Source organism: Pleurodeles waltl, chromosome 7 (assembly GCF_031143425.1).
Source record: "Pleurodeles waltl isolate 20211129_DDA chromosome 7, aPleWal1.hap1.20221129, whole genome shotgun sequence".
Taxonomy (NCBI): Eukaryota; Metazoa; Chordata; class Amphibia; order Caudata; family Salamandridae; genus Pleurodeles; species Pleurodeles waltl.
Genome location: NC_090446.1, coordinates 178,353,248 through 178,377,197, shown reverse-complemented (window position 1 = coordinate 178,377,197; position 23,950 = coordinate 178,353,248). Strand labels below are relative to the sequence as shown.

The 23,950-nt window shown below is 45.6% G+C and overlaps 1 protein-coding gene across 1 annotated transcript in view; it reads left to right on the top strand.

The window, feature by feature from the left end:
* Window positions 1–17,176: 17,176 nt before the first annotated feature.
* TNNC2 (troponin C2, fast skeletal type) overlaps window positions 17,177–23,950 on the top strand; it is a 49,496-nt gene continuing 42,722 nt past the window's right edge. Inside the window, exon 1 of the mRNA XM_069243501.1 lies at window positions 17,177–17,307. Within this exon, the coding sequence (XP_069099602.1) occupies window positions 17,305–17,307 (3 nt within the window). The 5' untranslated portion in view covers window positions 17,177–17,304. The remainder of the gene's footprint in view (window positions 17,308–23,950) is intronic.

Sequence of the window (23,950 nt, the reverse complement as noted above, 5' to 3'; positions counted from 1 at the left end):
TCCCAGCCTTAATTTTGACAGCATTCCTGAAAAGTTTAATAACTTTAAATGGACCCATGAACTTACTTCCACTCTTACATAGAGTAGTTTTTTTGTTACCAAAATGTCATCCCCCACACTTATACCAACATCTCCTACACTCCACTTTCCACCTTAATATTCTTTCCTTCTTTCCACACATTTTTTTTTTACATTAATTTCCCTCTTTCATCCCGGACCAGGAAACACAGTCATTTTTACCGCATGATACCCAACCAGGAGCTAACTGGTTGTTACCTTTACGACCTCTGAACACCTCAAAGGGAACCTCACCAGTCGTTGTGTGTGGTGTAAACCTGTAAGCATGTAAATATTTCTTTAAACCTTTTTTCCAACTCCTACCCGCTGAAACCTCCAACTGTACACATTGTTCCACACTTTTATTTAATCTCTCAACAGTACCATTCCCCTCAGGATGATACAAAGTGCCCAATAGCGCGGCACTTTAGAAATTCCTCCATTTCAAAAGAGACAATTTAGGGCCCATTAGCAGTTACAATTGCGTGAGGCAAACGTTCAAGGCTAAAAACCTGATTGAAAAACTCAATAACTCTCCTGGTTTCAATGCCGCTGACAATGCCTATTTCAGCCCACCTAGAAAACTGATCTATCAATACCAAAAGATAGTTGGACCCTCCTTTTCTATGTATCGGTCCCACAATATCGGCCAGCACTACATCCCACGGCTTGCTGGAAAAGTCTCTAACACACATAAGAGGTACTGTAGTTTTGTACACTTTGTCACTGTTACAACAGTCAGGACATTCTCTGACCAACCTCTCTATCATCAGGTTTATGCCTGGCCACCAATAATTGAGACAAATTCTGGCTTTCGCTTTACTCATCCCTTGATGCCCCACATGCCCAAACTTCATAATTCTGTCAATCAACACAGATGGAACAACTAATCTCTAACCTCGGAAGAGAAAGCTGTCTACTACAGACAATTCATCTTTTACTCTCCAATAACCTCCAAGAGCTTCATCACGCTTCATGTTCAAACTCCACCCACTCTTTAGCGCCTCACAAACTTGCTATAAAACCGAATCTTCAGCTACAGCTTTCAAGCACTCCTCTTGTTCCACTATCCCTGCAGTAATATTGCACACTCTGATTTCATTCTCCTTATCCTCGTCAATGCAATCTTCAACTTCAGAGATGAGTCTTGACAAAAAATCAGCAATTTTGTTGTTTGGTCCAGGAACATTAAAAATCTCAAAACAAAAATCTTGAAGTCCAACAATCCATCTACCAATCCTACTAGAGATCCTGTCCAGACCCTTCCTCGTAAAAACCTCCACAAGTGGCTTATGATCGGTATAAATGGAAATTTGTCTTCACCACTCAAAATTCTGGAACTTGTTAATTGCCCAAAACACACTCAGAGCCTCCCTTTCTATTGTGCAATATTTCATCTCTGCTTCTCGCAATGTCCTTGAAATATACACCACAGGTTGGAGATCATCACCACTTCCTGAAGCCTGCAACAATACAGCCCCCAGACCTTTCATACTGGTATTCGTCATAATTACACATTTTTCCCCAGGATCAAAGGAGTTCAAACAATCAACTGCTGACAACTCTTTCTTTATACATTCAAAATCCCTTTCACACTCCTCATCCCATGTGAATTCAATGCCATGTTAAAGCACTCTGCGCATGTGTACTGTTTCGGAGGCCAAATTAGACAAAAATTTAGCATTAAATTCTACCATACTAAGAAAGGATAACAACTCATCTTTCCCTACAGGATTATGTAACTTTAAAATGTTCGTGACTAGCTCACTCTTTGGATATAACCATTAGAAGTAATTTTGTGACCCAAATACTGAATTTCTGTTCTATTGAAAGAACATTTTTTTCAATTTGAGAGTCAAACCATGATCTCTCAATATGGTTAAGACTCTTCCGACCCCTCATATCACGCTCCATTTCAGTCTGCTCATGAATCAAAATGTCATCTTGAAAATACTTAACCCCTGGTTCCGATCCCAATAAACTATACATCATGCGCTGAAAAACTGCAGCAGCTGATACCAATCCAAAAGGCATCCTTATAAACCGATAGGCCCCAAAGGGAGTGACAAATGTGGTGTAATCTCTTCAGTTAGGATGTAACAAGACTTGATGATATGCAGAGGTCAAAGTTTAGAGTACTGAAAGACTTTCATCCATGTAGAAGTGAGACCATCTCACTTATGTTAGGAACCGGAAATTGATCACTCACTATGCGTTTATTGAGACCCCTCAAATCAATACATAACCTGATATCGCCAGATTGTTTCCATGCAACAGCAATCAGAGCAATCCATTCTAAACACTCTACTGGTTCAATCACCCCATCTTTACATAGTCTTTTAATTTCATTTTCAACATCATCTTTCATAGATATTGGAATAGGTCGTACTTTAGCAACAACAGGTACAGCCCCTTGCTTGATTTTTATAGGATGTGCATACCCCTTTAAACATCCCCATTTGTCACTGAATACCTCCTTAAACTCATTCAAGAATTTAGGTATAGCTGCAATCTTTTCACTTTGCACCATAAGTTCATGCACATCCTTTACACTTAACCTTTCTACAAGCTCACTTTTAATCATTCCAGGTGTAGAAGAATTCGGGTCTAGAATTAAGTTTAACTCCCTTTGATGTGGCCAACTCAGAACACTGTCCCCTTTCTCAGGTACATATACGTTTCCAAAAATAGTGTTAGATTTGAAAGAAATATTAGATTCAAAATATCCTCTTAATTCTTTAACCTGGCCACCATAAGCACCAGGAATCACATCCGGTTCATTGAAATTCACTCTTTGACTCAATTGCTTGTCAAACAATTAATTGGATATCAAAGTCAACCATGCCCCTGAGTCAAATAAAACCTCACTCTCAATACCTAAAATAGTAACTCTATCTCTTGGATTTCTCTTTTGTTCAGGTTCTGCAAAAACTGATAAAATACAATCCTCAACTAACTTTACTGGGCACTTGCCTGACTTACAATATTTGGAAAAAATGACCCCTTTTGTTACATATCTTACATGTCATGATGAGAGCTGTACATTTCTTATACGAAGCCAGGTGGCCAACATTACCACATTTCAAACATTTGGGCCCATAGTTATACTTTTTTAACGCCGCATTTGCGCCGCTTTTTGATGCAAAAGCGGTGCAAACCTACAAAATACAATTGTATTTTGTAAGTTTGCGCCGCTTTTGCGTCAAAAAATGACGCAAATGCAGTGCTAAAGAAGTATAAATATGGGCCTTGGTATCTCTGAATATAGCCCACTGCCCTTGCATATTTTTCCCATGATCTTTGTCACCCTCTTTACCTTTACTTTGTTCAATCTTAGGAGAAATTTTATTCACTGCCGGATTTTTGTTTTTTTTCCAATTCTTCAACACACCCTAAAGTGTGTTCCACACCTTTGGCCAAAGTGATTACTTCATGTAGAGAAGGATCATCTTTTTCCCCATAGTTCCTGCTTTATTTTTTCACTGCAACATCTTAACATATTGATTTCTTATATGCTCTTCTATTGTGGAGCCAAATCTGCAAGATGAAGCCAACTTCCTCAAAGCTGTTATATACTCTTCTACACTTTCATTGGGTTTTTGTTCTCTCATGCCAAAATGATAATGTTCCAAAATTTTACTAATATTAAGCAAGTAATGCAGATCTAATTTTTTTAAAACATATCTCAAACTCATTTAAATCAGTTAATTAATCACCTGGATGAGGTCATGTTTCAAAGGCTTCCTGACTGACCTTCACTTCCAAGGACGCGCATAAGTAGAGATGTCTTCCTTTTATTAGACAAGTTGGTACCACATACTCTAGAATACTGAAGAAAGTTTTTTTTCTCCACTTAGACCAAACTCTGGGTGGATCCCCTTGCATAGTCAAAAAGAAGGGTGGAGGTGGAATGTACTTCATAATTACTGTGGATACAAGAGAAATAAAATGCAAATATATCCTATAAACTATAACAGAAGAAAAAGAGAACGCTGTAAACATAGACACTGTATTTTCAAAATGTGGCTTCCCATTCCAAAGATATGTATATCGCTGTAGACATACACATTTTAACTTCAAATAGCGTGTATATCGCTGCTGTGATGAACAGCGCGTGTATCGCTGTAGTTTATTTGCTGCGCGGCTCTGGCAAACATCACACGTAAATACGACCTCCAGAACTGAAATCCAATCACTTTGTTTCACCAACGTAGTCACGTAGGGAAGAAATGAGATTGCTTTCTGAGGGATATCCACTTGTTTTCTGAACAAAGCACTCTGATGTTACCGTGGAGCCATGAGGAATCGACGGTGACTTGATTTTCAAAACGGACATGCATTGAGCACCCAGATGTATAAAATGTCAATGAAAGTGAAAGAAATTATTTTAAAACAGCTTGGTTCACCAGTTCAGGTCCAGATAGCTGGGAATTGGTTGTAAAGAAGGAAACGTGCAAATATTGTAGCACTTACGAATGAATCCAGTGCTTTACGAATGAATCCAGCGCTCACAATAACCAGTTTCTGGTCACATCACCAAAAGAACAGGTGTATCCACACCAAAAACGTTCCTTTGTGAGTAAGTATAAAGTTTAATAAATATCTTGCTTGTTATTCAATTCATACCAGGATCTTAAATGAGTAGAATTTAGAAAGTAGTGTTTAAGCTGCAAGGTGTGGGGACACTCATATCCATTCCCTCAACTCGTCTCCAGTGTAGAAGTTAGTCCAGGACACAGCTAGGATTTTTCTGAGTTCTTTATTAAGAGCATTCCATCTGCTCTCATTCCACAACAAGGATGACAAAACAAGTATCAGAGGCACCCTTGCATATCGATCCCTAGGCCCCCACTCTAGCTTCTGCAACACCATTGTAGACTTCATTGCACCCTTAGCCTTAGACTCCAAGGACTACCTCTTCCTTGGTGACCTAAATTTCCACATCGACAACAACACTGCACACCTGCTTGACAGTATGAGCAGCCTCGGATTGACCCAGATCACCCACGACCCTACACACACCGCAGGACACAAGCTGGACCCCAGCTTCACCTCCAGCATCCGTGACAAATACAGCCATGTCACAGAACTCAAATGGACCGATCACTCCATTGTCCACTTCAGCAGCTTCAGCCCCCGCATCTCCACCCCCAAGATGATCAATGCCCCCCACCACAGGTAGAACAAAATCTTAGAGACCAGATGGCCAGACACGCTCAGGACCTTCAACTCCGCTACCACCGCCAACCTTGAACAGGGAGTGAAAAACTTCAACGCCTCGATCACCAATTACTCTGACAGCATCCTCCCCATCAAGAGCAACAACCAGAGAAAATCCTCCAAAATGGACAGCTGGTACACCCAAGCACTCAGAACAGTAAAACAAGATAGCAAACAGCTGGAGGGGAGATGGTGCACCAGCAAGGATGCCTCCTGCAGAGCAGGCTTCAAGACCTCCCTCAGCCACCACCACCTGCTTAAGGCAACAAAGGAAACAGACCTCGCTAGATGCATCAAAACCAGTGGCAACAACACCAAGTAACTTTTCAACATTGTTAAGAAATTCTCCAAACTGGCTGCCAGTGAAAACAACATCTCACCCTCACAGGAGCTGTGGGACAACCACCCCCACTTCTTCCACAACAAGATCGCAACCATATAGAGAAACTTCGAACTCCAACCCACATCTATGGACTTCCTCAATAAATACGTCACCACTGTAACCAACACGAACTACACACTTACCACCTGGAACATCTTCTCCACCCAGGACATCACCTCCACCATGAAATCCACTCTCCCAGGAGCTCCCAAACACCCATGCCCACATCACATCTTCAACCTTAGCAACCAGAGGATCAGCCAGGAACTCAGCACACTGCATAACACCTCTAGCTTCACTGCAACATTTCCTGATGCCTGGAAACACGCCAAAGTCAGGCCACTGCTCAAAAAACCCTCCGCCGAACCCCAGCAAACCCAAAAGCTGCAGGCCAATCTCCCATTTCCACTAAGATACTGGAAAAGATCATCAACAAGCAACTCATTACATACCTGGAGGAGAACCAGCTACTCAACGCCTCCCAATCTGGCTTCTGCAGCAATCACAACACCAAAACTACCCTGATTGCAGCCACTGATGACATCTGAACATTCCTCGACCGAGGAGAAACAGAAGCTTTGATCCTCTTCTAACTCTTGCCAGTCTTAAGCACCACATCCTTCCACATGCTGATTGAAATGTCACCACATCTGCATCCAAGGGGATGCGCTCAGATGGATCACCTCTTTCCTCACCGGAAGAACCCAGAGGATCTACCTCCCACCTTTCAACTCTGAACCCAGGGAGATCACCTGCGGTGTCCCCCTGGGCTCATCCCTCAGCCCCACACTCTGGTGTGCCCTGCTGGCCAACATCATCAGATCCCACGGTTGCAAAATAATTTCCTATTCAGACAACACCCAACTCATCCTCTCACTTACCGGTGACCCCTCTACCACCACCAACAACAACTTCCACAGGTGCATGACAAGCGTCGCTGACTGGATGAAGAACAACTGCCTGCAGCTGAACACAGACAAGACAGAAGTTCTGATCTTTGGCAATAGCAGAAACACTTAGAATGACTCATGGTGGCCATCAGACTTAGGACCTGCACCCTCTCCCTCCGACAATGGCAGAAACCTCGGAATCATCATTGACAACAAGCTCACCATGAAATCACAGATCACCACCGTCTCCTCCGTCTGATTCCTCACTTTGTGCATGTTACATAGGATCTTCAATTGACTACCCCTACACGCGAGACACATAGTGATAAAGGCCCTCATCACCAGCCAACTGGACTACGGCATTGTCCTCTATGTAGGAATCGCTGCACATCTCCTACAGAGACATCAGACCATACAGAATGCTGCAGCCAATCTCATCCTCTGTCTTCACTGACAAACCAACATCACAACGCACCTTAGGAAACACCATTGGCGTCCTGCACAGAAGAGATGCCAATTCATGCTGCTGAGCCAAGCACACAAGGCTCTACACAACCAAGGATCAGCATACATTAACCACCACCTGAACTTCCACCAACCGCAGAGAAGACTATGCCCTGTCTTCCTTTCACTTGTACCTGGTCCCCGCATCTACTGAAGCAGAAGTGGAGGACGCTCCTTCTCTCAGGTCCCAGCAAAAATCTGGAACAGCCTCCCCACGTACCTCTAGACCATCACCTCACTTCCGAAATTCTGAATGGTCCTCAAGACCTGGCTGTTCGAATTTGCCTCAGGGACCTCAAAGCCCCTGGATACCCTATTGGGTGATTATCTGGTCTTTATAAAACCTGATTGATTGATTGATTGAACCCAGGAATCTGGGATATCACCCCACCAAAACCAGCGATTTCACCCTACGGTACCCAACCCAGGGTCATCACCCATCCCAAACTAGGGATGTCACCCTGCTATACCCAACCCAGGGATATTACCTCACCCAGCCCAAAGATATCACCATACTATTCCCAGTCCAGGGATATCACTGCTCCTAACCCAGAGATATCACCCTACCATCCCCAAACCAGGAATATCATGCCACCCAATTCTGAGATATCACCCTACCATACCCAACCCAGGAATATCTCCTCACCTAACCCTGAGATGTCACCCTACAATTCTCAACCTAAGGATAGCACCCCACCCAATCTAGAGATATCACCCTGCCACACCCAACCCAGGGATATCACCCCACCCAAACCAGAGCTATCCCCTTCCTATACCCAACACAGGGATATCACCCCACCCAAACCAGAGCTATCCCCTTCCTATACCCAACACAGGGATATCACCCATCTCAGACCAAATTTATCACTCTACTATTCCCAACCCAGGAATATCACCCCACCTAACCCAGAGATATCACCCTACCTTGCCCGACCCAAGGATATCACCAACCCAGAGATAGAACCCTACCACATGCAACCCAGGTATATCACCCCACCCAACCCAGGGATACCACCCTACCATACCCAACCCAGGGATATCACCCCACAAAAACCAGAGATGTCAACCAACCATACCCGATCCAGGGATATCACCCCTCTCAAACCAGAGATATCACCCTGCCATAGTTATCCCAGGGATCCTGGATATTCACCCCCAAAAATCTGAGATATTGCCCTTCCATAGCTAACCCAGGGATATCACCCCACCCAACCCCAGAGATATCACCCTACCATACCCGACCCAGGAATACATCACCCCAACTGACCTAGAGTTATTACCCTACCATACTCAATCGATATATCACCCCATTCAAACCAGATATATCACTCTACCATATCCAACGCAGATCTGTCACCCTACCATACCCAACCCAGAGTTATCACTCTGCCATACCCAACCCAGGAAAATCACCCCACCCAACCCAGAGATATCATCATACATTACCCGACCTAAGGATATCATCCCACCAAACCCAGAGATATCAGCCTACCACACTCAACCCATGGATCCAGGAATATCATCCTGCCAAAACCAGAGCTATCACCCTAGCAATCTTAACCCCAGGATACCCTCCAACCCAGAGATATCACCTTGTCACTTAACTTGGAAATATTACTCAACCATACCCACTTCAGGACTGCTACCCCGCCCAAACCTGAAATATCACTCTATCATACCCAACTCAGACATATCACCCCATCCAATTCAGAGATATCACTCTAATGTACCCAACTCACATATATCACCCCACCCTACTCACAGATATCACCCTAACATGCTGAACCCAGAGGTATCAAACCACCCAACCCAAAGATATCACCCTACCATACCCAACCCATGGATATCACCCCACCTAACCCAGAGATATCACCCTGCCATCAAACCCAAAGATATTACCCAACCATACCCGTTCCAGGGATATCACACCACCCAACCAAACAATATCATCCTGCCTTTCCCAGCCAAGGAATTTCACCGTACCTAACTCAAATCTCTAAGTCCACCATACCCAACAAAAAGGATATCAATTCACCCAATCCAGAGATATCACCCTACCATTCCCAACCCAGGGGTATCAGCCCACGCAACCCACAGATATCACCCTCCCATACCCAACCCAGGGATGTCACCGCACCTAACCCAGAGATATCACAATATCATTTCCTACCCAGGGATCTTATGCCAACCAACGGAGAGCTATCACCCTACCGTGCCCATCCCAGGAACACCTCCCCACCTAATTCTGAGATGACACCCTCCTATACCTTACCCAAGGATATCACCCCACCCAAAACAGAGATATCACCCCATCATACCCAACCCAGACTTTTTACCCCACCCAACCCAGGGATATCACCCTACCATCCCAGACCCAGCGATATCACCCCACCTAATCCAGAGATATAACCCTATTATACACAACCTGGGGATTTCACCCCACCCAACCCAGAGATAGCACCCTACAATACCAAACCTATGGATATCTCCTCACCTAACCCAGATATATAACCCTATTATACCAAGCCCAAGGATGTCACCCCACCCAACCCAGAGATATCACCCTACCATACTAAAGCCAGAGATATCACCCTACCATACCAAACCTACGGATATCACCCCATCTAACTCAGAGATATAATCCTATTATACCAAACCTGGGGATATCACCCCACCGAGCACAGATTTCACCCTACCATGCCCAATCCGAGGATATCATCCCATCCAGCACAGAGATATCACCCTACCATACTCAATCCTGGGATGTCACAGCTTCCAACTCAGAGATTTCAACATATCCAACCAAGCCCCTTGGTATCACACTAATTATCCCCAAAACAGCATCACACCCAACCAAACTCACAGTTGGGAGACCAGACCTAATGCTTCCTATGCACGGACCACTTCTCACATTATGGAGGGCAGACTTTAAACCTTACAACCCCAACCCAAATATATCACCCTGCCTGGCAAAAGATATGACCCCATTTGACCCACCTCAGAGACAGCACCTTACTGATTCTAACCAAGATATCACCATACTCGCCCCAATGATATAAACCAACCCAACCCAAACATATCACCGAAAGAGATCACTGTGTCTATCCCAACTCTGAAATATCACCTAACCCAACCAAAGTCAGAGCTGGAAGACCTGCCCTGGTGCTTGGTATCCATAGATCAACCTTCTATTAAGGAAAGCTGACATTAAATCTTGCACTTTCCAACTCAGCTATATCGCCCTACCTAACTGAACCAAAGAATATCACCCTACCCAGAGACATCACCCAACCTTAGAATATCACCCTACCCAACCCAGAGAAACTACTACATTTAACCCATAGATATTACCCATTCAAACAAAACCAAGGCATAAATATCACCTTTCCTAACCACAGGTTATCAATCCCATCTAACCTAGATATATACCTCTACCCTGTCCAGCCTAAAGATATCTCTCCGCCCAACCCAGACCAGAGGTGGGAGACCTGACCTAATGCTTGATACGCATAAAGCAAATCTCCCATTATTGAAGGCTGAGTTTCAACCTTACCCCACCGAAGTCATAGATATCACCCCAACCAAAAAGAGATCTGTCCACACCTAATCTAACTCAGAAATATCTCATCACTAAACCAGAGATATTAACCAATGCAACTCGAAGATATCACTCCCAACAATATCAACTCAGAGAGATCAAACTGTCTCATCCAACTCAGAAATGTCACCACATTCAATCCTACTTAGAGGTCGAAGTCCTGATCTAGTGCTTGCTATTCATATCAATCAATCAGTTTTTGTATAGCATGGCACTTTCACCCCAGGGCTTATCTGGGCGCTGTGGGCATGATGTCTGAGTCGAAGAGCCAGGTCTGGAGTTTCTTACTGAAATCTGCAAGGGAGGGTGCAGTATGAAGATGGAGTGGTAGGTTATTCCAGGTCTTGGTAGCGATGTAGGAGAAGCAGCGACACCCACTGCGGGTGCAACGGATGCGGGGGTGTGCACAGGCTAGTGAGGTGGAGCGCAAGTGTCTTGCTGGTAGGTGGAAGTTCAGCCAATGATTGATGTAGGCCGGTCCTTGATCATGCACAGCTTTGCAGACATGTGTGAGTATCTTGAACTGGCATTTTGTATGGTTGGCGATCCAAGCGAGGTTTCTGAGGTGGAGTTGATGTGGGTCCATTTGGGGAGCTCCAGGATGAGTCTGCCTGCAGCATTTTGTATGGTTTGGAATCTTTTGAGGAGCTGGGTGGAGATGCTAGTGTAGAGAGCGCTGTCATAGTCCAGGCGGCTGGTGACAAGGGCCTGAGTGATGAGCTTTCTGGTGTTGACTGCCACCCATCTGAAGATTCTGAGGAGAGTGCAAAGGGTGTGGATTTAGGAGGAGGTGACTGCATTGATTTGTTGCTTCAAGGTCAATTCTATGTTGAGGATGATGACTAGGTTGCATGCATGGTTTGACGGTGTGGGTGTTTGCCCGAGTACTGCTGGCCACCAGCTGAGATTCCATATAAAGGTGTTTTTCCCAAAGATCGGAACTTCTGTCTTGTCGATGTTGAGTTTAAGTCAGTTGTCTCTCATCCAGTTGGCAATGTTGGTCATGGCATTGCAGAAGTTGATTCTGGTGGTGGAGGGGTCTTCAGTGCGCGAGAGGATTAGTTGAGTTGCATCTGAGTAGGAAACTATGTTGAGGCTGTGGGATCTGATGATGTCTGCGAAAGGGGGTCATGTAGGTGTTGAACAAGGTGGGGCTAAGCGATAATCCTTGTGGTATGCCGCATAAAATGTCCTTGGATTCAGAGGTGGAGGTAGGCAGCTGGATGCTCTGTGTGCATACTGTGAGGATGGAAGCGATCCACTTGAGGGCATTTTGCTGAATGCCGATGTGGATGAGGGTTTGGTAGTTAATGGTGTTGAAAGCAGCAGAATGGTTGAGGAGGATCAGGACCACCATCTCCCCACTGTCACTGAGGGTTCTGTTGTCATCTGTGGCAGCGATCAAGGTGGTCTCAGTGCTGTGGTTAGCATGGAATGCTGATTCGGAAGCGTCAAGTTGGTGATTTTGTTCCAGGTATTCAGTGAGCTGTTTCTTGATGACCTTCTTGAGTACTCTGGCCGGGCAAGGGAGCAGGACGATTGGCCAATAATTTTTGAGTTCGCTGGGGTCAGCAGAGGGTTTCTTTAGGAGGGTTATGATCTCTACGTGTTTCCATCTGTCAGGGAAAGCTGCTGTGGTGATGGAGGTGTTGATGATGCTGGTGAGTTCCATGCTGATAGGGGTGTTTCCAAGGTTGAAAAGACAATGAGGGCAGAGGTCGGTGGGTTCCCTGGAGTGAATGGATGACATGATGTCCATGGTGGTATGAGAGCTGATCGGGGACAAAGTGGTGTTTGTTCGGCTAGTATGTGCTGGTTAGTTGAGATTGCTGCGATTGAGAGCAGTGGGTTGGGGGATAAAGGTGTTGTAGATGGTGGCAGTTTTGTTGTGGAAGTAGTCTCAGAGGGTGTTGCAGAGTTCGTGAGAGGGGTGGATGGTGTTCTCCATGGCTGCTGGGCTGAAGAATTCTTTGATGATTTTTAAGAGTTTCTTCGTGTGATTGGCTGCTGTGTGATGCAGGCTGTGATGGCAGTTCTCCTGGCTTCCTTGATGCACCGGTGACAGCTTTGAAACGGTTCTGTCAGAGGGGTTCATTGTGGCACTCCATTGTTTCTTGAGTCGGTATCAGATGTGCTAGGTGATTCTAAGTTCTGGAATGTAATATTTGGCTTGTTTCGAGTTTTTTTTTCTTTTTTGCTGGTTTCATTGGGGCGATTCTGTTGCAGCATTTGGTGATACATTCCGGTTGGCCTGATTGAGGTCTGACAAAGCTTCAGGTTGGGTGGCTGAGGGCCTGAGTCCACTGTGTCTCCTTTACCTGCGGTGGGGGGGAGCTGTGATGTTTGGGGTAGATGTGCAGAGCATCGGAAATGGTGAAGTGAACAATAGCATGTTCGGTCCAAGTGAGTTCTTTGACATGGCTGAATTTGATTCTGTTGCAGGAGTTGAAAATGAAGTTTAGTGTGTGTCCGGCCTTGTGCATGGGTTTGTTGACCAGTTGGGTGAGGGCGATGTTGTTCAGGTTTCCAGGAGGGAGGTGGAGTCGGGGTTCTTTGGGTCATCAACATGAAAATAAAAATCACTGAGTAGGACGTAGTGGTAGGAGTCGATGGCTAGGAGGGTGATGAGGTTGGTGCTGGTGTTGCAGAAAGCCAAGTGGGGTTCTGGTGGTCTGTATATGAGGGTGCCTTTTATTGTGGTCTTGGTGTCAGTCTGTAGCTGGAAGTTAAGGTGTTCCATGAGGGATGCTGAGACGTCATTGGTGGTGATGCATCAGATGGTTTCCTTGAAGATGATGGCAATGCCATGTTTGCTGGTGCAGTCGTGGTGTATCATCCTGTACCCGTTGGGTGTTGCGGTGGTGATGTCGGGGTTCGAGGTGGGGTTGAGCCATGTTTCAGTGATGAAGGCAACACCAGGGGAGAAGGTGGTGATGGTGTCACAGATTTATACACCAGATTATAGAAGGTGGGCTGCAAACTGTACACAACCCAACCCATACATATTACTCCCCCCAGTCACAGATGTGGCCCATCTAACCAAGCCCATGGATGTTACCTCACTGAACTCAGCCTGGAGATATCACCATATCTAACACACAGCTATCACCTAACCCATCTCAGGCCCGTCACCCTACCAATCTCCTCCTGAAAATGTCACCCTACTCAGAAAAATCACCATACATGTAATGCATGTCAGAACCAGACCTAGCGCTTGACATGCATTGATCACCATTATGAAGCTGACGTTAAATCTTATACCACTGATCCAAAAGATATCATCCCACCCAAAACATAGACATTGCTGATTCTGACCAGGATAAATGACCTTACAAACCTAGAGATACTAGCAAACCCAAACTAGAACTATCACCCGGCTGACCCAAAAATATCACCCTAGGCAACCCAACCCAGCGATATCACCCAACTCAAACCAACTTGGAGATATTGCCTCCCTTATGTCAAACAAGAGGGATCACCCTAGGCCCAATCTAGAAAGTTCTCAGCATGTCACCGAACCCAGACACATCACTTTGACCCATATATCTGTACCCATTCAGATACTGAGCTCTCATTTCATCAGGTGAACTTAGTGAGAAAGGTCACCCTACCCATAGCAGACCTGGCAAATTTTGTCAGGTCAGCCCCCAAAGGGTACATAGCGAGAGAGCCTGACCACTACGCAGGGGTTTAGGGCCCCCCCACAAGATAAGCTGGAAACATTGGCAAAAACAGTGCATTCTGCAGCACATTTTTCATCATTTGTTCAATTGTATTCATTTTTAAAGCACAGTAAATGATGACCTTACAGTGCACTAGAATACGGCAATATTTATTTGGACTCTTCAATTAGAACCTCACCATACCCCTCACACAGTGCCTCTCATCTCTCCATAGCCCTACTCTCACATGTATTTCATTTATAGTGCCTCTCTTACCAGTATAGTGTGTTGTAGCACTTTACGTCACACACATAAAGAGATAATGAATCATTCGCGTGCAATTCAGTATATAAAAAATGTTACATAAGACAAGGGACTACAAGGCATTTTTTGAGTGCTTCGTCTGGGGAAGCATAAACTCAGGATTCAGAATGTAACACAGTGGTTATGGTTGACTTTACTAATACAGATTATTTCTACCCCAACAAGCCCTTTTTTTTAGCAAAATTAGGATAATCAAAGACTGTGAAAAAAACATAACGTTCTAATTGTTACAATGCACTTTGTATGCAGCTCCTTGGTGGCAGTTCATAGCTTACTGTGCTTAATTATGATTGTAAATGATGAATTGTACAGTAACAAAAGGATTTATATTGAAAAAGCAATATCCCACTGAGCTATGCACATACAATACTGTTCTGTAATGTGCATAGTACAGTTTTTGCAACAGACATATTCGTCGTTTAGATGAGTCAAAACTGCCTCTAGACAAAACGACATCTTTTTCCGGCAGGTTCATTAGTCACCTTTTACTGTTGCCTGAAAACTGTTGAACACAGTGTTTTTAAAACTGTTGCACTGCTACAACACCCCCTCCCACTCCATTTTTCAGACTAAAAGCGCTCCCCACCCTTCCAGCCTTCCGAAAAACGCCTGATACCCGGTACAACCGGGCTTTGAAGATCACACGCTAACCCAAACCAGAGCGATCTCATACTCAGTCCAAATCAGAGGCGTCATACTGCTAACGTATCCCACAAACACCAAGGCCCATATTTATACTTTTTTAGCACTGCATTTGCGCCGATTTTTGAAGCAAAAGTGGCACAAACTTACAAAATACAATTGTATTTTGTAAGTTTGCGCTGCTTTTGCATCATAAAATGACGCAAATGCAGCGCTAAAGAAGTCTAAATATGGGCCCAAGTATCCAATGCATGTCAGAATGGAGGGGCCCATGGAGAGAAAGAGCCCCACTCTAGTCTCTCCGCGGGCTCTTTCGGGAAGGGGAAGTGACGGCGCCGGGATGGAATTGGCTCACAGGTATGTGGGGGTGGGCTTTGAGGGTGGGGATAAAAGGGGTGTGGGGGGAGGGACCGGCCTCTCTCCGCGCAGCCCATCGCGCGGTTAGTTTGGCCTCCCAACCACCCGGCAAAGGAAGGGAGATGGGAGAGGAATGAAGTTTGTCTTAAGTGAAAGAGGGGGTAAGGGGGCGGATCGTCAGTTAGGGCAGGTTGCAGGAATGAGCGGACACTAGATGGGGGAGGGTGGTGAGTCAGATGCGGGCCTGGCCACCCTTCCAGGGAATAAACAAGCAGGTGAAGGCTGTGAGTAGGGGTACGCACAAACCAAATGGGGCATGAAAGGAAAAGGGGAGTGTGTAGGGGAATGGAAACGAAATGAGGGTTTGGAGTGGAAGAATGAGCGAGGAGATGTTAAAGGGAGGGCGTCATTAAAGTTGCGGTTTTCGGAGTAAAAGTTAAGGTTTATGTTGCTTGTTGCAATCGTGTCCTATTAAATGACCATTTACACTAAATGGCTGTCACTGAATTATTTCCCGACGATTCTTTTGGACACTGAACTCAGAAACCACACCGCCCCAACAAACTTCGATCCACCCCGAGAAACAATCACGACTAAAAAAGAGATCGCCTGCCCGTAGAAAACGTCCATAGAGCACCTCAGTCTATCCGTCCCAGAAGAGAAAGGGCACCGGTCCCCACAATGCAGACAAATCTCTCTTATCCCTTCCAAACAACCCAACCAGAGAAAACGCTGCCTACTTCAACCCAGAGAGTAACCCCCAACTCAGGGACATCACCTGACGTCACTCAAGCGAGAGAGCGCCGTGGCCCCTGCAACACTTAGATATCACCTGTCCCTCTCACGCCACGGGTGATGGTGCCCTCCACCACTCAGGGAAGAAACATCTTCCCGCATCAGCACCCTCCTGCAGCCAGAGCCAGCGACAACCTCCTGCACAGGGCAGCAGCATCCTGCCCAGAGTCTGTGACAAATGCCACCCTACATGTGCCAGGGCACAGCTCATACCACGGATACTTCTCCCGGAGACCTGGGCACGTCAAGAGCCATTCGGCACGTTTATGCGGTGCTATTTCCGGCCAACTTGTGCCTTGTGGACTGGGGAGTGGGAGGGAGTGATGAAGGAGCAGCGAAGAAATGGTTCACACGATACCTCGCCCCCCCTCCACAACCCTCTCCCCAGCCCCGATGCCTGTAAATTCTAAGGCTATGGGTCTGGGCTTGGCTCATTTTATGGGGCTGCTAGCTTCGACGCGTGCTTTATTTTAACTGTTTGTTCCAGGCCGAAACCTCCGGCCATGTGTCGCCCCTCATCAGCTGCTCCTCCGGGGAGTTTATAATTAACACCCCCACCCCCACTGTTCTACCTGATCGTTTCTTCCAGCATCACGCAGAGGCTCCCCATAAATCCCTGCCGCTAAATTTGGTAAAATGACTCTGCCGCCAATCAGGGGGCCTCCAGGGGCGGGCTGGCCACTCACAGCATTGTGTCCGAGGGCGCCCAATCCTGGGGGGTTGTCCGGGGCGGCTGCTTGGGCAGGGACAGTACAAATTTGAGGGGGCTCTGGACAAGGAAGTGGTGTGGTGTTGCCAGGCAGAGGAGACCTCCGGAGGATACCTCGTCAAATCTCCATCCCTAACCGCTGACGTGCGGGCAACAGTACCACAATGGTAAGGGGAGATGCCAGTAATACTGATGGTGTGCTTCTGTAGCACTACATAAATATCGACTTCTAGGCACTTAGTTGGCAGGCAGCACTGTTATCCGGCTGAACGCTAGTTGTCCGACTGTGTATGAAATATGGTCAGCAAAGTTAGCCGATCATAGATAGGCCCTTTGTACACCACAATTGTTATCCAACGCAGTGGTCCTCTCGTTGTCTGCGTCCAGGAGGATAAAAGGCTGAGCGGCTCTCCCATGATCCGGGCACCGAGTTGTTCTTGTGCACAACAGAACTATAAATGAAAGGCGACTGCTTCAGGGTCGATCTCCCCATTTTGCCTTAGAAAGATCTTTACAATAATACCCACCACTCTTACTTTTTCGAGCATTTCCCTAAGAATTCACGCCCGTCCGCAGGAGTTGCATAAACCTACTCGGCTATCTTTAAGCTTTCCAGGATCGGGAAAGAGGACATCCAAGGGTGATCCCATTGAGAAACGCTATCAGGCAGCGGACTCGTATCAGGAGCCAGGCTGTGGCGGGGGTTGAAAGGGAATAATACCCCAATATTTTAATTCTCCGACTGATCAGTGAGGTACATGAGGCTGTCGGTGAAACATTATTTCATGTTTTCATGGCTGCATTGTACCAGGTTGCAGCTTCGAAGCGCTATACACAGCAGTTATTTCTCTGCGTCCAGGTCTGTGTCACTTGTTTTGTGGACATCGGAAGAATTAAATACTAAGTTGGCCTTACTCACTACCTGCTAGTTGGACGCAGAGACTGCAGCAGCTGGCACCGTACCAAAAGGCCTGTGGAGGGTCTGGTTCGTGGACACTTACCTCCTCAGGTGCTTTTTCACCTCGGAAGCGCGCGGACGCACAGTTTGCGCGCGCGCCCTGGAGTGGAGCGCGAGTTCTCTGCCTTGTGCAGCCGTGTGTGTATGGTCAGGGCATGGAGAGTGTGATGCCCACAGAAGGCAGGGGTTTCTGAGTAGAGGGGCGCCCACGCGTATGCGCGGACTGTCGCTGTCAGGATATGTTTCATTAGAAACAGAGGGAGAGGAGCACGGGTCACCCACACACTCCAGGGGTGCGCTAGGCGTTCAAAGCGCTCAGCGGTACAACCAATGTGTCCCGGGCCCCAGTGCACGCAAAGAAATGGCTCCCCTGAAAGGCGGTTGAATTATAAACCACAGCAATAATTAGGGTTCAGCGGACCCCTCGGGCCTCCGGGCCCCGCTGCCAATGCGCCTGCTGCTCCAGTGAAAGTGGCGCCCCTGAGAGAGCTGACTTCGTTGGCGGAATGGGGGGCAGAGCGGGCAGGAGAGAGAGCAGGGTGCAGCAGGAAGGGTCGGCGAGGCGCAGCTATAGTGAGGCACCTCTTGGAGTGAGGCGACATGCGATGCAACGTCGGGTGCACGGCAGTGAGGCCGAGTCTGCTGGCAGGTGACTGGATGTAATGTGGCCTGTTGCGGGTCTGAATATCGTGAAACGATAAATATCAAGAGAAACCCGTTTACAAAACTATCCTCTGCGCACAAAGGCCCATATATATACCTTTTTAGCGCCGCATTTGCGCGGCTTTTTGACGCAAAAGCGGCGCAAGCTTACAAAATGTAATTGTATTTTGTAAGTTTGCGCCGCTTTTGCGTCAAAAAATGACGGAAATGCGGCGCTAAAAAAGTACAAATATGGGCCAATGTTCGGTGTAGAGTAACATATTGCGAGGGCGGCACGGATACTCGGAATGCTCATCTCGGTGAAAGAAACTGCGAAGGACGTGTGTGTCAGTGTATGTGGACTCTGAGGAGCCTGGGTTTGAAAGGACGCGCGCGTCAGTGCGTTGGCTGTGGTGTTTGTGAGAGAGCGCGAGGCGGTGTGCGGTTTATAGTGCGCGTTTAAGTGTGTAGATCACTGAAATTGTGTGTCGGAGTGCAAGAGTATGTATGTGCGCGCGCGTGTATGAGTGTGAAATAGTATAAACGTCATAAATAGCTGAGAGAGCACCTGTTGCGGGTGTTTAAGAAAATATGTGTGTGAGATGCGTTGGTAAGTATGTGTCAGACAACTGGATATTAGTCTCTCACTGTGCTCGTGAGAGAGAGGAAGAGTAGGGGGTGAGTGTATTTGTGTGACAGTGTGTTTCTGTATATGTGTGCGTTTATATGCCGAATTATGAGTGCGTGTGAGTGTCCACGTGCAAGGTTGTGTACGACTAAGTATTTGTGTAATCAAGAAAGTGAAGTGTGTGTTGGTGTATTGCACTATTCAAATCTCACTGTTCTTTTGGACGTGTGGATGCAATCGGGTTTCTTGAAAAAAACGGGCCTATTTGATACACAGAGAGAACATGTACCTCACTTCTCACCTGAGAAAGGGAATGCCACCCACAGTGCTTAATTTGTAAACGAAAACGTGCCTGTGCCCAAAGCCCTCCTCTTAAACACGCGGCTGCTGCAATTAAATGTGCGAACACGGAATACTGCGGCTGCGTAATTCTGAAGCCATCTTGGGCCTCTTCAATCCATTTACAGCCACTCCCTGCCCCTTCAGGACTCTTTTGCAGCTTTCTGCTTTCTCTCTTTGTGATGCTTTTTCGTTTTTCTCTTCACCCGTCCCCAGTAAATGCTTGAGGCGGAAAAATAAGCGCCGGTCCTTAAGAATAAGTGCCGGTGCCCAGCACCGGAAACAGCAAGCACAAATTAAGCACTGACCATCCGGCGGTGTAAAGTTAGGACCCTGTGGATCACCTAGGCAGGCTGCCCAGAAAGAATGTGTCCTGGACGCAAAGGACTGGAAGAATGTCCATACACTTGGAATGAGGATCCAGGATGTATAATTCTCTTTTACACGACAATGTTCTTTTGTATAAAATTCACAAGAGCCTCCATACCTTAAATTGAATCTAGTCGGTGATTATGAAGGTCAGGCTAGGAACCTAAGGTGCTCAAAAATAACGGATTTCAAATTCTGGTTCCTTGCCACAGAGTAGGGTTTGTATGTCAATAAAATATGTAGAATAAAAATGTGAACGCTGTGTGGGGAAGTGGCTCAAGCAAACTTCTCTGAAACTGTTCTTGAGTTGAAAGGAAGGTTGATATCTTGTATGGAGCACTGGCCATTGGATCTTTGGCCAAAATAAATGTACTGAAAATGTTTGCACTGCCTATGTTCAGGTGCATCTGTTTCCGCATACATATAGAACTATAGAAAACGCAATCAGATCTTTAGTGCTTTTTCTCTAAGGTTGAAAGAAATGTCCATTGTCCGAATGGGCACTGTTGAAGTTAGATTTGGAATAAGGAATTTTGGAGTCCAGGATCTACACGTGTTTCTGAAATGCTTTGTGCTTCATCACTAGTTGGGGTGGATTACTAGGTCCAAATTCGAGGCCCCATTGGATGCCAAGTGATCAGACAGTTTTTCCATTCACTAAAGAGTTGACCAATTTGTTGGATTAGAGCATTCTAAAGCAGAGATACTTCCTGTTTGTGGTAGGGTTGATAAAACCTTGAACTGTCGAAGGGCCATATCTGAATCCTCATTGCAAACATGGGGATGTCAGACTTAACATTGTTTTGGAGGTTATGGGCTAATACAACTTTGTGTTTGGGAGAAGCATGTTTTGCAGACGTATTATTGTGGTCCACTTTTTTCCCTCAAATGACTGTCCCATCTGCATTGCAATGTTAACCAGTTGTTGGTATGCAAAGCTCCCCGAGTATCGGCATGCGTGGTTAAAGAGTATGTACCTTTGGGACTTTTCCTAGTGCCATTACTTTTATGGGGTAGTGCGATTCCTGCATCATAGTTGAACACATTATTGCTATTACCGGTCTTTGTTACATGATGGTTACCTTCCACGGTATCAGGTCAAGAGAACTGAGTGATTGCAATTCTGAATTGGAGTGATGAACGTGTCTGGCTATTACTTTACATACAGTTACTAGATCCTACTCTGAGAGTCTCTCTGTGCAAAAGGTGATTTTGTTTGTAAATATTACACACCAGTTTGATCAAGAACATTAGATTGTCTACCACATCCTATTGCGGTGTTGTGCACCAAAGTGGTAATGTAATGCAATTGGATATTTGGAGTACTGCAGTTCATCCTACTCTTTGCATAGGGAGACACCTTGTTTGGCAATTTCCCACTTTAATGAGTCTCTTGATGGAACGTGTGAAGGTCTCTATGCCTTTACTCTATAAACTTTGGCTTTGACAAGACAGTGACTTATACAAAGCAGAAATCCACGAATAAACCTAGATTGAAAGATTATGTAAAGATTTCAGTAATAACATAGATCTAAATAAAACGATACTAGAAGGGAGATATATGCCAAGTAAATCTGACAAACCATGGAAAATATTTGAAGAATATCATGTTTAAGGCTTGGATTCAATTTCTGTATTTGGTTGAATGCTCTGGTAAGGCAGTGTATCCTCCTACCTTTGCCCTGGGGATTCCTCCCTTTTATTTGTTTGGCTTTGTCCGGTCTGTCTTTGGGGTTGCTTTTGGTTTCAAATCAGTCATCTGGGCTTTTACAGGGGGACCAGTCGTGATGTTTTATGTATTAGGTGTTTTGATTATGAATACAGATGTTTGTATAAAAATGTTAATTGTTGAACCTCTGTTATTCTTGGAGGTTGCAACACATTTTCAGTACGATGTGGTTGCTTCCTTAATGAATACAAATTATACAAAGATATCGTTCTGTATCCTAACCCCATCGTATCATAGTTGCAGCTGTAAAGTTTGATGACCAGTTCCTGAGACCGTGGCCCATAGTCATGGAGTCTGTCAGGAGGGTGTGTTCCCTGAATATCAAATATGGGATATCGGGTGATAAGAATACTGATGATAAAATATTGAAACTAAAGTATAGAAAGGGGATTTAGTACAGTTTTTCTATACTTTACTCCACACATATGTACTTTGGTGTACTTTGACTATATAAATTTATATATATTTATATATATAAATATATATATATATATATATATATATATATATATGTATATATATATATGATTTTGGTCCTCAGTATTTTGTCAAGATTATTCTTGTATCATGATATTACTATCCTTGATACTCAGTAATGTAATCCAGGACAAGATGAGGATACCTGACCACTATCCTCTACCCTAGCAGGTACGGTAGACCAAAGTTTATGTGATACCAATGTCATATATAGGTCTGGTGCCTGGTGCAAGGGAACACCCCAGTCCTGGAGGGAGTTAGGCACCTGCTACTAGTAGTAATCTTATTTGTATTGACCAATTAATTCTTGGTATGCATACCGCGATTTGCTCCCAGCATCTGAATTGTACTGTGCGTATTAATAAACCAATAAACCTAAAACTTGTAGAAAAACTTCAGCCTGCTGAAGACAAGTTTAAGCTCTTTAAAACCCCCCAAAACGATCTGCTTAAGTTCCAATTCGCAGGTGAGATCATTCCACAATTCTGCTAAAAATACAACCGGAGACAGTGCTTTATCTGTGTTCCTGTTTTATTTGCAAGGCGCTGGCAGTCCGAGCACAGGCCTCCTTCATTGCACTTCTGCTCTGGAAGGCCAGCCAGCCATGGTGATTAGGCCTTGCTCTATGAGGGGATCTCAGTGACCTTCAAAGTCTGCCTGATGCACCAAAATCTCCCGGTGCCCGAGGGTGATCAGAGTAGACAGTGGGAACCGCTCAGACTCGCTGGGACTCTCCAGGAGTGGAGCTTTTTCTGGAAGCTCGGGGGATGGTGCTAGGATACATCACAATATTTGTGGCAATACTTTGTGGCTGCAAAAAAAAAGTTCCAGGCGTCTCTATCTCCTGTTCCTCCCTGCCTCTCCAGCAATAGAATGAAGAGTTCCAAAATGGCCTGGAAACAGGCCCACTCCATGAGAATATGAGTTTACTTAACAGCAACCACTGTGTGTTTCCCATAACAGTCCAGGATAAAATATAATCTAATACCAACCCTGGAAAATGTGGGGAAAGGCACTCCTGTTGGCTTCTGTAAAGTTGCCATGAAAGATCACCATGTCTATATGTATGTATGTAGTATTTCTGTAGCCGAACAACCTAAAGGCAAAGGAACATTGTACAGGTGCATGGCGTGTACTAAGCGTGTATTCATGAATCTACATACAAATGAGCTCTCTGTAGGTAAAGAGGGCTTACAGACCATAGCAACAAAGGAACAGTGCAGAGGGGAACTGTTTGGTGCTTGGATGAGCAATGTAGGACCATATCCCACTGTCCCCTATGTGACTGCCTGCTTTTGTCGTGTTGTGAATTGTTCTCCCATATTCTATCTCTCCTGATCTTTGACAGCCACTAGTATCTGACAAAAGGTTCGGTTTCCCAAGTTATTCACTCCTCTCAAATTCGTGAGCATCCCACCCCCTCTCTCTTATAGAGTCCTGGAGCCCCTCGCTCAGCCGATCTCCCCGCTAGCCCTCCATCAGCAGGTGTGAGGTGGAAGGGCAGTAGTGAAGGAGGACGGCCATTGTCAGCTGTTGTACACTTGCTGAATTGGATGCCAGTCGTGCCCGAGGGCACGTCCCTTCCTGCTTACAAAGGAGCTGTTCCACATAATTGGCAATTGTCACTATTCTCCAATCACAAGCGGTATGTCATAATACTGAGGACAG